The sequence below is a fragment of the Oncorhynchus gorbuscha genome, linkage group LG01 (genome assembly GCF_021184085.1).
Source record: "Oncorhynchus gorbuscha isolate QuinsamMale2020 ecotype Even-year linkage group LG01, OgorEven_v1.0, whole genome shotgun sequence".
Lineage (NCBI taxonomy): Eukaryota > Metazoa > Chordata > Actinopteri > Salmoniformes > Salmonidae > Oncorhynchus > Oncorhynchus gorbuscha.
This window is the reverse complement of record NC_060173.1, coordinates 51,839,107-51,854,143: the sequence shown is the minus strand read 5'-3', so window position 1 is coordinate 51,854,143 and position 15,037 is coordinate 51,839,107. Positions and strand designations below refer to the sequence as shown.

Below are 15,037 nucleotides of genomic sequence, written 5' to 3'. Positions count from 1 at the left end.
AATTGTCTTGTGTTTATTTAATGAGGACATTTTTGAGAATAATTTGTACATGTCTTTATGAGACAATGAATTACATGGCTGCATAATATGGATATGTAATGGGAGTTTCTATTTGTGTTATTGTGTTGTCATACGTTTATTTTATACTGAACTACAGAGGCAGCCAAGGGGAATTTACGGGAACTTTCCATGCGTCACTGAAACACGTGAGTGGCGGGAGAGTTTACAATGAGGAGGAGGTACTTGGGTGTGACTGACGCTTACCTTGTCCAATCACAGCATGATACGACGACGCGAACTTGTTTATTTAAGGAGAGTCGTCGCAATTGTTCGACATTCACTCTACTACAACATCGCAACTGAAAATATGCCTGCACGACTACTCAACGTTTGAGATATTTTACATACGTAGAAAGTAATACTTTAGGGGAAAATGAAATATTTTCTTACGGTACGACAACTGACGAGGGAGAGTAATCTAGTTGTTTTCGACGAGCGATATCAGAATACGTGAGGATAATTGTTCGAATTATAGACATGGCTCGAGTTAAAATGGCATCAAGTGGCATCAATTCTTCTGCGACTAGTTCTCATCGAACTGCGATGGAGAGGTTTGGCGACCGTGGTATGGCACTCCTACCGTGGATCATGCATATACTGACCGTACTGTGGGAACAACTACGGTCGTTGGTCCATGTCATTTACTACAGTTTCTTGTCAGGTACAGTAAAGTTCATTTCCATTTCTGTGGTGTTGTATCTGTCAAACTGCTTTGCTTTATCTTGGCCAGGTCGCAGTTACAAATGAGAACGTGTTTTCAACGAGCCTACCTGGTTAAATAAAGGTGAAATTAAATTTTTTTTAAAATGGATGCAGAAACCTCACTTCCTTTATGTGTGGGGAAATGTGTCCTATGTCGCACGGATTATAACTTGTTTTGACCTTGTACTGTAAAACATGCGACAGTAACAATATAACAAGTTCATTAATGTCCTTATTTGATAAAACATTTGGGGTGGGGGGGTTGGTAGGCTCGTTTATTGTCCAAATTACAATACCGGACATAGAACCATGTCTATTTGGTATGACATGTCAACAATTTGTACATTGTTTAATCCATACAGTCTGGGTTAATCAGGCAAAAAGAGGGACGTTTTGACAAACTATATAGGTAGCCTAACCTATTTGTTTTTGTTTTTTTACAGTTTTCCATATGTTCAGGTTTGAAGTTCACCTAAGAATCAACTCTGTCTCCGGAAATTCCCACACAGGGGCCTTTCTGCCCAGTCTACAGGCTGAGGCGATGTGCTGCAGATTGGTGGACGACTTTGTGTCCCATGCCAGGATGGATAGCGATTATGGACTTTATCTTGGACACCACCCCAGCTGGAAACTGGGCTTTCCAAGTGACTGTAACCTGTTAGTGAGCAGCGCTGACCATAGCTCCAGCTTGGATGAAATGTCTCGCAACAACAAGGAGAAAGTGTTTGACTTTAAAACCAAACATGACACCACCGAAGATGATCTGAGTGTTTACTGGGGTAAAGAGGATGACCGAAACATGGGAGCATTTGACAGTGAGGACAGTAAAGCACTTTGCGAGTCCCTGGCCATCTCCAGTGACCCTTACAACCCCTTCTCTTTCCCCTCCTGCAATTCAAGCTGCTCCAATATGGAGGAAACAAAAAATGAAGATCAAGTTGGCGGCGGCGGCCTCGACTGTAACTTGTCCAGCCGGCCGGGTGAAGAACTTCAAGAGCGCCTCGGTGGCTTGAACATCTGGACCAGTCGTTCAGATAGCGAAAGCAGCTGGGGGAGTTCTGATGATTCCTGCGCAGACCTGGACGAAGAGGAGAGCGACAGACTCTGGGCGCTCTTCACCAGCCCCGTCGACCCATACAACCCCCTGTGTTTCACAGCATCTGTAGCCAGCTCAGTCCCTCACACTGACAAAACACTTACACACTCCCAGGAGGCTGAAAGGGCCTCAGTCCTGCCCTCATGTTCTTTTGACAGCGAGACCCCTGGCCCTTCCTCCTCTGAGGATGACACAGAGGAGCAGCTATGGAGGTCCCGCTCCCAAAATGAAGACCCTTACCACCCTCTGAACTTCCGTGCCTGCCTCCAGAGCTCCCCTACAACCACAGAGCCACCTGCCTTCAGCACTGGAGACTCACTCACCCCACAGACCTGTCCCACACAGACACCACCCGGCCAGGGTAAGCAGAGGGGCGTTGTGGCCAAAAGCCTCCAAACAACCAGGCACACAAAGCCTTGTCTACCCAAGAGACTGCTAAAGCAGCATTGCCACCCAGCTACTACACTAGTGCCCTGGAGGAGACCTGAAGCTAAAGTAACAGAAGGACAACCTCAGGAGAAGTTCAACCACCCTCTTAAAAAGGTAATTCGTTTTCCCTGTTCTACATCCCTCAGTCTATAGTTGTAGTTTTACTGCCTTAAAATGATATGCCCATCACATCACCCATATAAACATTAGCAACCAAACATGATGTACTATTAATAGCTCAAGTTTACATATTGGCTAAACATAATACTTGAATATTAGGAACTGAATATTAGTAAGGGGGAACCACTTATTTACTCAGAAATACAAAACAAATATATAAGAAAGGTGATGGGCGATTCCACACAAGCGCAAATATTTTTTCGTATTCCAGATTGTTTTGGCAATTTTCAGACACTTATTTGGGCAAGAAAGGATGTTTGATATGCTTTTTCCATTTGTATCACAAACCGTTTGAGAGAATCGTGAGTGGCCATTTTAGGCCCTTTTTAGACTTTTATACATGCCTCCTTTGAGACCCGTGAACCGACAACATATTGGTGTCATTTATACTCCTTATAGTGAGCTCTCAAACATGGATTATGTCTAGATTCTGGAGAAGAAGAAAAACACATTAATTTATTCAACATTTTAAATATGAATATCTCAAAGCTACACTTTTTTGATTTTTTAGCTAACTTTTGACATTGTTTAGAACAATATCCTCTTTAAACATGTCACATTTCCAGAGTGGGCTCTCTGGTACTTCTTAACGATATAATCCATTTTATACATAGAAAGTGAAGTTATAGGTCATTAACCAGTCACAGCCCTCCTTTAGGATTGCGAATTCAGCAAATCACCAGCAGATGGGAGTTTCATTTGAATCCATTTACCAGTCACTGTGTTTGTTGGTGATGCTCATAAAATGTATCATAACTTCAGCATTAGCAGAGGGCCCCTTCTGGAAATTTGATGTACTTCTAGAGTATATTGTTCCAAACGATGTCTTAAAATGAACCAAAAGTGGTAGTTTTGAGATTAATATTTTTAATGTTGAATAAATGTCAACAATTGTATTTCAGAATCCAGACATACTCCATATTTTAGGACACTATAAGGAGTGTAATTGCCACCACGATGTCTGTATTATGTACAGATTGTTTGGGATACAAATGTAAAAAGCATGTTAAACAGCCTTCCTCTCAATGGAGTTTCCATGTGAAAATTACCCGAACAATCTTGAGTTACCGAAAATATATTTCCTGCTTCCGCTAGTGTGGAATCTCCCCCAATGTAAATTGTAGTATAGTTGATGGTGAGGTCATTCAATGACTCATCTGCCTCGTACACAGTGTATGCTTACTTGTGTGCTTACCCAAGTCCTTGTTTATTGTTGCTTAGCAACAGAGGTTGTAATGACTAAACCTGTCATATGATACGAGAGTCATGAGTCAGAGGATAGTAATGTTGCGTGACTGTCTCCCAACACTGCAGTCAAATGCTCTCATCTGACGTGTGTACCTGTTTGTGTACTTTAGGTGCGGTTCTCACCACTTGTCCAGGTCCATGTGATGCATACTTGGCCCTTTGCCCGGCAGATGTCTCGCAAAGGACCCTGGGAGGAACTAGCCCGCGACAGAGACCGGTTCCGAAAGAGGATCCAGGAAACCGAGCAGGCCATTGGCTACTGCTTCAGTCAATCACACAGAGACACGATTCGGGGCAAATTTGCTAAGCACTTCAACATCAGCCATGCCCCTGGTCCATGAGCTCTGAACACAAATGTTTTACCATACCTTCCTAACGAGAACTTTTGATTGGTTGCAATGCAACATATGGTTTTAGGTCAATTATAATGTAAAGATGGTGGTTTTAGGCCAATAGGATTTGGCATCAAATTCTACCTGCACTGTACCTCAACACTGTTGCACTGATTTTTATATTGGATATAGTTATTATTCAACATTAATATATGTTATGTACTTTTGTATGCCTTACAATGTAATTTATTAATGCCCTATGGAGCTTGTTTGAATTGTACCAGTTTGGAATGTTAATCTTTATCCAGATAAGTGGTGTATTTAGAACTAAAATAATTAACAGATGGTATTTGTGATCATACTACAGTTAATAAACAACCTGTTTGACACCATAACTATAATGGTCTGTAATTCATCTTTGGATAAGGAAAACCCATAACTAAATGTCTACTTTTTAAATTGAAATAACTTGAATCAGAATGAAACTTCAGTTGGTGTGATTATTTTAGTGGGAGGTATACTTTGACCCTCCTGTGTGAGGTCAACCAAACCTATATCTCTGTCACCATAGCTACACAGAAGTCAGTGTCAACTTGAATGCATAATGTGTCACGTCTATATTTAATGCCTTTTGTGGGCACAGCTGTTCCATGTAAAGGCAAAAGGCTTTCTGTCTCAGATTGTTGTGACATGCCTACAAAGCAGGGAGGGTGTGGTCACCTGGGGAGTGTTCAGTGGAGTGAAAGTTCACAATGCTGCAGATAGAAATGTAATGTATAGAGCTGACATGAGTCAATTAATCTCCACAATACCAGGCTTATCAGTATTTTCTGTATAATCTTGCAGAAAAGTCCCTTCATTCACTTCAATATTCACCTATTCTCCACATAAATCTAGTTGCCTACCTATTTTCACACTATGTCCCTTAGGCTGTTTACACAGGCAGTCCAATTCTGATCTTTTTTCTACTAATTGGTCATTTGATCAATCCCAGATATTTTCACATCAGACCAATTGCTCGTGGAACATCTCATTCTAAAATCATGGGCATTCATTTGGAGTTGGTCCCCCCTTTGCTGCTATAACAGCCTCTTCATCTGGGAAGGCTTTCCACCAGATGTTGGAACATTGCTGTGGGGACTTGCTTCTATTCAGCCACAAGAGCATTAGTGAAGTTGGGCACTGATGTTGGGCGATTAGGCCTGGCTCGCAGTCTGCGTTCCAATTCCTCCCAAAAGTGTGCGATGGGGCTGAGGTTAAGGCTTTGTGCAGACCAGTCAAGTTCTTACAAACTCGTGGAAATGGCAAGATTATTGTATTATAATAGTTGTTTTATTCGACAGAATAGAGTATTCTGTTAACTTGTGTGTGTGTTTTACGAAGGGCCTCTGAGATAGCACTGACAGGAGATTTACGATGTCTTTGGGTAATAAAGCCTAAAGAGAATTCCAGAGAACATGAGCTAATGGTTCTGTTCTTCACCGTACCAGGGAGACGGTTCCAGTTTGGAGTAGGAGGGCCAGACTCTGGTCTTTACAATGCAAACTGTTGTAACTGTCTGCTATGTTTTATAGATATCTCTCATACAAATCTTAACCTTGTGACCATTCTATATGTCTGTTGTTCGTCATATAGGTTGAGAGGGGTGTATCTTGGCTATAAAAGATCTTTGTGCTTTTGTGTTGTCACGTTCAATGGTTCATGAGAAATGGCGCATCATTTAAAGTTCATTGCTATTGCAAGGTTCTTATTATTAAACATGTAGTTTAAGTATAACTCTGACTGCTGTGTGAAATTTGTTTCTCATTTGGTAATGCAGAAATTAGCCACCATAAAACCGATCTTGACAAACCATTTCTGTATGAACCTCGCTTTGTGCATGGGGGCATTGACATGCTGAAACAAGAAGGGGCCTTCCCCAAACTGTTGCCACAAAGTTGGAAGCACAGAATCATCTAGAACAGGTATTCCCAATCTGGCGTATGCCAAGTAAAAATGTGATTCACTTTTTTTATTGTATATATATATATATATATATATACACACATACACATATATATATACACATACATATATACACACATACACATATATATATACATATATACACATACACACACATATATACACACATACACATACACACACATATATACATATATACACATACATACATATATACATATATACACATACACACACATATATACATATATACACATACACACACATATATACATATATACACATACACACATATATACATACACATACACATACACATACACATATATACACATACACACATATATACACATACACACATATATATATATACACATATACATATATACACACACACACGTATATAAATATATACCCTACCGTTCAAAAGTTTGGGGTCACAAAAATGTCATTATTTTTGAAAGAAAAGCATTTTTTGTCCATTAAAATAACATCAAATTGGTCAGAAATACAGTGTAGACATTGTTAATGTTGTAAATTACTATTGTAGCTGATTTTTAATGGAATATCTACAGGCCCATTATCAGCAACCATCACTCCTGTGTTCCAATGGCATGTTGTGTTAGCTAATCCAGGTTTTTCATTTTAAAAAGGCTAATTGATAATTAGAAAAACCTTTTGCAATTATGTTAGCACAGCTGAAAACTGTTGTTGTGATTAAAGAAGCAAAAAAATTGGCCTTCTTTAGACAGGTGTGTGCCTTTCCAAGTCATGTCCAATCAATTGAATTTACCACAGGTTGACTCCAATCAAGTTGTAGAAACATCACAAGGGTGATCAATGGAAACAGGATGCACATGAGCTCAATTTCGAGCCTCATAGCAAAGAGTCTGAGTACTTATGTAAATAAGATGTTTTTTATTTTTAATATATTAGCAAAAAAATCTAAAAACTTGTTTTCACTTTGTCATTATGGGTTATTGTGTGTAGATTGCTGAGGATAATAACAAATAAATGTAATAAATAATAATATATATATTTTTTAGAATAAGGCTGTAATGTAATAAAATGTGGAATGGAATGCACTGTAATGCAAAAGCGTTGCAAAATTCCGGGAACTGTCAATAAATTACAATATTTGTACGGAATCAGAAGGGAATAAAGCAGGAAATCTGGAATTCTCCAACCAGAATTTCTGGGAAACCACAGAATTTATTGAAAAGTTTTTGCATCCCTATGTCTATCTGAATCTTTAGTCCAGGTTATGTAACTTTGACCACATCATGATAGGCTACATCAATATATATTTGTTTACAGAAAGTCATAGAAAGATAATATTTTCTGTTGCATTTGTTCCTACAATCCTGTCTCTATAACTGCCCTTCGGTATGTTGTTACTACAGGAGCGTGCCAACTTAACTTGAAAAAAAGCGAACAATACTGAAGTAGAGGTCGTCATTGGAGCCCTACTGAAGATGGGGCGCCACCGAAATGAAGGGAAGAAACTGAAACGGGTTCAATTTTACGCTACAGAACAAAAACGGAGCCAAGCTAAGCTATACTAGGATGGCATAGTTGAACATTTGACACTTTTGCAATATGGTTCTAATTAGCCACTTGATACGTGGGTTATTGTTTGTGACGCACCTCTCCGTCTCCTTCATGTCTCCTCCATGCTGTCGTTCTTGGTTGAGAGATAGGAACCTTGCTGCCTATGAGCAGCCAGAATAGATCCATCTTCCTGTAGAAAGGTGATCTTCTCCTTGTGCATCTCCTTTCTTTTGAACACTGTTCCCCTGAGTGACCATCTTCACAGATCATACGACATGCATGCGGTGTATTTTCCGACAGCGTTAGGAGAGTTTGACTTATGGGGTTAAAGAGAGGCCCGAGTCTACTGGTGGAATCAAGGGCTTTGACAGATACATTGTTGAACCCAAACGTTTCTGGGGGTCTGATTGAGACATGGACCGGAGGCCTAAGAGATTCATGGGGTCCGGGAGGAGGATTAATATTGTCCTTGGTCTTCCTGTCTGTATATCCTATCCTTAGGCTGCACATTCTGAGTGTGTGACATGGGACAGGAGCTTAGGTTTTGTTTCTGTGTTAGCCATTGAGGACTGAGTTTTTGTTGTTGTTGAGTCCATCCTAGTGGGAGTTTTCATGTCGCTCCTCTCCTCACTGCTTTAAAAACATGGAGGCCACTAGTTTGGCTCGATATTTGATGTCCAGTTCAAGCTGCCTACTTCTCTTCTGTTTTTTCTCTCTCTTGTTCCTTCAACACAAGTTTCTCTTCCAAGAGCAGGAACATGTACAGAAAGAGTTGCCATCCCCGCCTTAGTCATTGTGAGTGCAGAGACTTTTGATGATACAGGATAAGTAGAATTTGACGCACTGCCATCACAACCAATGTCACTGGTACACAGAAAGTAGACTGTCAAAATGGCTTTTACAAAGTACACCAACGGTCGGTCAGTTACAATATTTCGGCCCAGGTGGTGACCGTCTTTCCCAGTCAGGGTTCTGCTGAGGTTCCTGCTCCCAGTCTGCTCTCTGACCAATACAGCATTCTCTCTCTCATCACCTTTGTGTGTATATGACATGATTTGTGTTATGTCCTGATTCTCTACCTCAGGGGTTCAGCTCGTGACCCAAATTAGGAATGAACTGTCTTCCAGCAACCCAAATTAAGAAGAAATAGTATTTATTATATGTGATTATAAATGTATAACTTGCGACCCCACCTCTCACAATACCCAGGGCCCACTTTTGGGTCCTGACCCATAGTTTAAGAAACCTTGCTCTACCCTGCTCTGTGCACCAATAGCACCCCTCATTTAAGCATTGGATTGAGTCATTTTATTTTTCCATTCTGGTTTTGATTTAAAACCCAGCAAATGCATATGATTTCTGAGGTTTCTGGTTAAAAAAAAGAGCTCTGAACATGGTCTTTTTAAAAATGTTTGACATATATGTTTAAATACCAATGAACTGCCAATGCACAACGCTAAACTTTTGGGAAGGACACCAATATCCTTAAGAACCTTAATAGTATTTAACAAATTAAGAACTCTTTGTTTGTTTTACAGGTTGCAGAGTGGGTTGTGTAGGAGTGAGCACTTGACTCCCATGTATCATAGACGGTGTTCAGACAAGACAATTATGTAATGCTGTGTCTGTGTGTGTTTGTGCCAATCAGCAGATTTCTGAAATGCTGACAAATTATAAATGTGTTAACTGTTAAAATATACGCTGCTCAAAAAAATAAAAGGGAACACTTAAACAACACAATGTAACTCCAAGTCAATCACACTTCTGTGAAATCAAACTGTCCACTTAGGAAGCAACACTGATTGACAATACATTTCAAATGCTGTTGTGCAAATGGAATAGACAACAGGTGGAAATTATAGGCAATTAGCAAGACACCCCCAATAAAGGAGTGGTTCTGCAGGTGGTGACCACAGACCACTTCTCAGTTCCTATGCTTCCTGGCTGATGTTTTGGTCACTTTTGAATGCTGGCGGTGCTTTCACTCTAGTGGTAGCATATGACGGAGTCTACAACCCACACAAGTGGCTCAGGTAGTGCAGCTCATCCAGGATGGCACATCAATGCGAGCTGTGGCAAGAAGGTTTGCTGTGTCTGTCAGCGTAGTTTCCAGAGCATGGAGGCGCTATCAGGAGACAGGCCAGTACATCAGGAGACGTGGAGTAGGCCGTAGGAGGGCAACAACCCAGCAGCAGGACCGCTACCTCCTCCTTTGTGCAAGGAGGAGCAGGAGGAGCACTGCCAGAGCCCTGCAAAATGACCTCCAGCAGGCCACAAATGTGCATGTGTCTGCTCAAACGGTCAGAAACAGACTCCATGAGGGTGCTATGAGGGCCCGACGTCCACAGGTGGGGGTTGTGCTTACAGCCCAACACCGTGCAGGACGTTTGGCATTTGCCAGAGAACACCAAGATTGGCAAATGGCGCCCTGTGCTCTTCACAAATGAAAGCAGGTTCACCCTGAGCACATGTGACAGACGTGACAGAGTCTGGAGACGCTGTGGAGAACATTCTGCTGCCTGCAACATCCTCCAGCATGACCGGTTTGGCGGTGGGTCAGTCATGGTGTGGGGTGGCATTTCTTTGGGGGGCCGCACAGCCCTCCATGTGCTCGCCAGAGGTAGCCTGACTGCCAATAGGTACCGAGATGAGATCCTCAGACCCCTTGTGAGACCATATGCTGGTGCGGTTGGCCCTGGGTTCCTCCTAATGCAAGACAATGCTAGACCTCATGTGGCTGGAGTGTGTCAGCAGTTCCTGCAAGAGGAAGGCATTGATGCTATGGACTGGCCCGCCCGTTCCCCAGACCTAAATCCAATTGAGCACATCTGGACATCATGTCTCGCTCCATCCACCAACAGACTGTCCAGGAGTTGGCGGATGCTTTAGTCTGGGAGGAGATACATCAGGAGCATACCCAGGCGATGTAGGGAGGTCATACAGGAACGTGGAGGCCACACACACTACTGAGCCTCATTTTGACTTGTTTTAAAGGACATTACATCAAAGTTGGATCAGCCTGTCGTGTGGTTTTCTACTTTAATTTTGAGTATGACTCCAAATCCAGACCTCCATGGGTAGATAAATTTGATTTCCATTGACAATGTTTGTGTGATTTTGTTGTCAGCACATTCAACTATGTAAAGAAAAAAGTATTTAATAAGAATATTTCATTCATTCAGATCTAGGATGTGTTATTTTAGTGTTCCCTTTATTTTTTTGAGCAGTGTATATATAGTGGCAGACCAGGGGGTTGGGTCAAAACGTTTACACGGATCAGACCCGGACAGAGTAGGATTAGCTCAGATCTGAGGTGTTCATTAAAATAATAGTTCAAAAGAAAAGAATTAGGTCTCCCCCATGAGACCCTCTCCGGGACACCGTCTCCTGGGCTCCCGGTCTTGCTGGATCCTGTGGGGATCAAAAACTGAACTCACTCCTGTTACCTCTGCAACCGTCCCCAACTATACGGGAGTCCTTCCCCCACTCTCTCTTCTGTGTGTTGCCCTTCTGGCAGCTTTATGGGACTTGTACAGCTGGTGAGCAATCAGCCCTTGATTATTCACAAACTCCCCATCAGCCCCAACTAGTCCTGGCCGGAGACCCCGTCGAGACCTGGCACGACACACACACACACACACACACACACACACACACACACACACACACACACACACACACACACACACACACACACACACACACACACACACACACACACACACACACACACACACACACACACACACACACACACACACACACTACCAGTGAAATAACACATTTGTAATCATATAGTAACCAAAAAGTGTTAAACAAATCAAAATATGTTATATTTGAGATTCTTCAATGTAGCCACCCTTTGCCTTGATGACAGCTTTGCACACTCTTTGAATTCTCTAAACCAGCTTCATCTTGAATGCTTTTCCAACTATCTTGAGTAGGTTTGTCCAAACTTTTCACTGGTACTATATTTATATATATTATATATTTCTTTATAATCTAAAACAATAAATAAGTGGAACTCTCTCCTTTTCACCCCTCACCCTGTTCTTCTCTCTGTCTTCTATGCTTTCCTCTCCTCTCTTCTGTTTCCTCACATACCCATCCTCTCTTTTTCTCACCAACCCCTCCCAATATCAGTCAATCATCGATCATCGAACTCTGATCACCTTTCTAAAAGTTGACTGAGCGAAATGAAGTTGCCGCCAAGCAACACCGCAGATATCGCCGCCAAGCAACACCGCAGATATCGCGACGAGCAAGACGCAAGACAACTGCGCATGCGCACATATTCGATTCACGCTGTTACGGGACTAAAACAGCAGAGACGTTTTACCCTCACCCCTCAACGATCTTCGCGGATGTTCACCCACTACACTGTCTACTTTGTGCAGCTACGTAATATTGCTGAGTCTTACCTTTAAATACAAATTAATCGCTTCCTCTCCACGTGAGGCAGTGGTCTTAAAACCAATTGCAGTGAATTACCTGACCTTTCATCATGCCCCTGCTTACTTTCTATTAAAATGTATATTTTTAATAACGTACCAACATGAATGGAGGTCATGTCAGGGGTAGATCACTGTAAAAGGTTTTCTCCATATATAAAGTGGAACAGATTTTCTGTGCGCTCTACTATGCTGGTGTTTTACAGTGCTGCGCTGTAGCAATACTGCTCTCTAGTGTACATTCAAGAACATGGTTCAAACTTAGTTTGGAAACAACAAAAACAAACAATCTTAATTCATAACCAAAACGAGCTACAGAAAGTATTGTACCCGCCATTTTTTTCAGAGTTTGTCCAATGTTTGTAGAGTTTGTGAAAGAAGTCAGCTTGGCCATGGATGTGTGATGGTGTGTTGACAGCTCACCCATGTCAGGACATGAAGTGAAAGCAGAAGCATTACTTTCTCTCCGGCTGACCAGTGTGAGGATTCTGTGTTATGCACTATAGCCCGTTACCGTATATGTGATTGAATATTATTTGCTGTTGGCTTGTGTGGATGTATGTGTTATGCAACATAGCTGACTTGAGACATTGTTAACAGTTTCAGGGCCATGGGCCTTTCTCGTGATGGAAAAATACAGAATAACATCAAAACGGACACATACAGAACGTAGTGTAGGGAACAAACGGTCTTTTGTTAGATAACAGGAGCCAGTGTGTGATAACTGTATTGAGTGTGTGAGTGCATAGATATTCTACGTACCTACAACGACTGACCGCTGAAGCGCCTAGGGGGCTGGGACGAGCTCATACGCCAACAATCAACGATAGGCTGGGTGAGTTTAAACCATGCCCAGTCTCTAATCTGTGACAGGCCGGCTCGGAAGCAGGAACCACTTCTGTCAGAGTATATTCACTTTGTCAGAGTATAATAACTTTGTCAGGAACAGGTCAGCTCTCTGTTTGCCCTGCGAGGTGTGACAGAGAGCCCGTATATACAAAAATTGCATTTATCACTTATTGCTTAGCTAATAAAAAGTACATAGTAATCAATTCGGTGACTCAGTGTCATACTTATCCTGATACCAGATTCGATTGACGCAACCCTTAACACCAGGCAGGATCCATTTTGAGACGACAGAGAGGTAATGGAAAACATTGAAAGCTAGCTATAGAGAAGACAACACAGTAAGTACAATTATCAAGTTGACAGAAACAAATCAACATTTAACTGACCACTGTCCGAGGGAGTCGGCTTGCGGGAGTAAAGGCAGTATGGTGTCACGATTATTAGAAGTATTTTCTCTGGATCACTTTTTTCTACAGAGTCATGATGTGGTTGTGTGAACATTTCTGTTTATTATAATCTCCTCCTGAACAGTCAAAATCATGGATGATATTACAATGAAACCAGAATTTAAAAAATGGATGACCACAGTATGGAAAATTGCTTATTGCGTAATGCTTATTGGGAATCGATGTGACATCACATTTAGCCACACATTTTAAGAGTATTAATACACTAATGGAAATCTCAGAAACCCATTATTAAAATCTTGCAAAATTGCGTCAGATGTTTAGAGTTTAGAAATCAGAACCCCTCACGTCCCTCTGATATTTTAGGTAGAAATTGTGCACAAATATTGAATTGTAAAAGCCTGTTATATGAAATGAATTGCCCTTTAATATAGACCAGATGGAGAATTCAATAAATCATTTTTTAAAATGTGAATAAAGACTTGCTAAAAGTTAAAAAATTTAGCATTTTGACATGTCCCTCCATCAACCCTGTGTCACTTCTTGTACGATTTTAACACATTTAATCCCCTAAATTGTTCAAGTTTCACCATCATTGTAAAGCCTTAGTTATTTTGTTCCTTTAACAAAGTCATTTCTAGGGATTCTTCTTTATTTCATGTGATTAGTGATTCATTTACATCTGTTCCTAATTTTAAGGTCAACCCTTAAGTGAACTGAACTCTCCTTTTAATATGGTGAAACTATTCCTTTAGAAAGACATCCAAAGAAACATCAAACAGCCAAATCATCATGTAAAAGCAGGTAGTAACTGGTTTGACTCTTTATGGCCATTTTCTGGTGTAAAACTGAGCGGGTCGAGCATGCTACGCTACGTCAACCCTGTTACCCATAGATAGACAGGCCAGTAGTGTTCTAACAATTTGTAAAAAAAAAAAAATTTTTTTAAGTATTTATAATTATGAGGCATTCAATTGCCACTCCCTGTTTGTTGCACACAACAAGATCCATTCTCTCTGTCACAAGGTGATTTATGGCTGATTTAAGATTAAAATCGTCAAACCTGTTACGGTCAACCCTGTTATTTTATTTGGCATTTAAAAGGCACTTACTACAGTATTTAAGAAAATGTTTTAACCTCGAGATAGAAAGACGTTTTATTAAGTTGAACATGTGCTCTCTATGACAAAAATGTTAAAATGACGTGAAATCAAAAAGGTTTCTTTGACCAAGTTACACTTCTCAAAAGGCACCGAATTGGTGGAACGACCCAGCTAGCTTGATAAAACAGTGCTGATCATTTCATTTTGGCTAGCTAGCTAAATTGTAGACAGCATTTTGTCTATGTTGATGCTTTTACAATAACCAAACAGTTTGATAAAATTGTTTTGTTGAAGTTTGTGAAACTATATGATGTAAATGTATGACAGGGTTGGATGTTACGTACAATTTGAATCTTGTTTGAGTTGCTTTGTGTATCAACACATTTGCTTGAGATGATCAAGACATTTGTGTCCAAGTTGCTTGACGTAAACATTTCAAATAACTGTCAATCTTTTAGCTCCCCGCCAACTCAGACTGGTCCTTCAGCCTAACTGAACGTTAGAGATGAGAGAAATGGACATTCCACTACTAAAACCACTACTAAAGCACACCAATAAGAAGGAGATACTTGCTTGGGCCAAGAAACACGAGCAATGAACATTAGACAGGTGGAAATCTGTCCTTTGGTCTGATGAGTCCAAATTTGATATCTTTGGTTCCAAC

At 41.0% G+C, this 15,037-nt stretch overlaps 1 protein-coding gene across 3 annotated transcripts; it reads left to right on the top strand.

Moving 5' to 3' along the window:
- The first annotated feature begins 144 nt into the window (after positions 1 to 144).
- On the top strand, positions 145 to 4,442 carry LOC124039538 (protein phosphatase 1 regulatory subunit 15B-like). 3 transcript variants are annotated; one of them, XM_046355631.1, is made up of 3 exons: positions 145 to 721; positions 1,272 to 2,401; positions 3,826 to 4,442. In XM_046355631.1, exons 1-3 carry the CDS (start codon positions 538 to 540, stop codon positions 4,054 to 4,056), a joined length of 1,545 nt encoding a protein of 514 aa, XP_046211587.1. In that variant the 5' UTR covers positions 145 to 537; the 3' UTR covers positions 4,057 to 4,442. The 3 variants fall into 3 exon arrangements, with proteins under 3 accessions (XP_046211587.1, XP_046211580.1, XP_046211597.1); XM_046355624.1 differs by having other exon boundaries at positions 1,206 to 2,401; XM_046355641.1 differs by having other exon boundaries at positions 145 to 844; positions 1,206 to 2,401.
- The last annotated feature ends 10,595 nt before the right edge of the window (positions 4,443 to 15,037 follow it).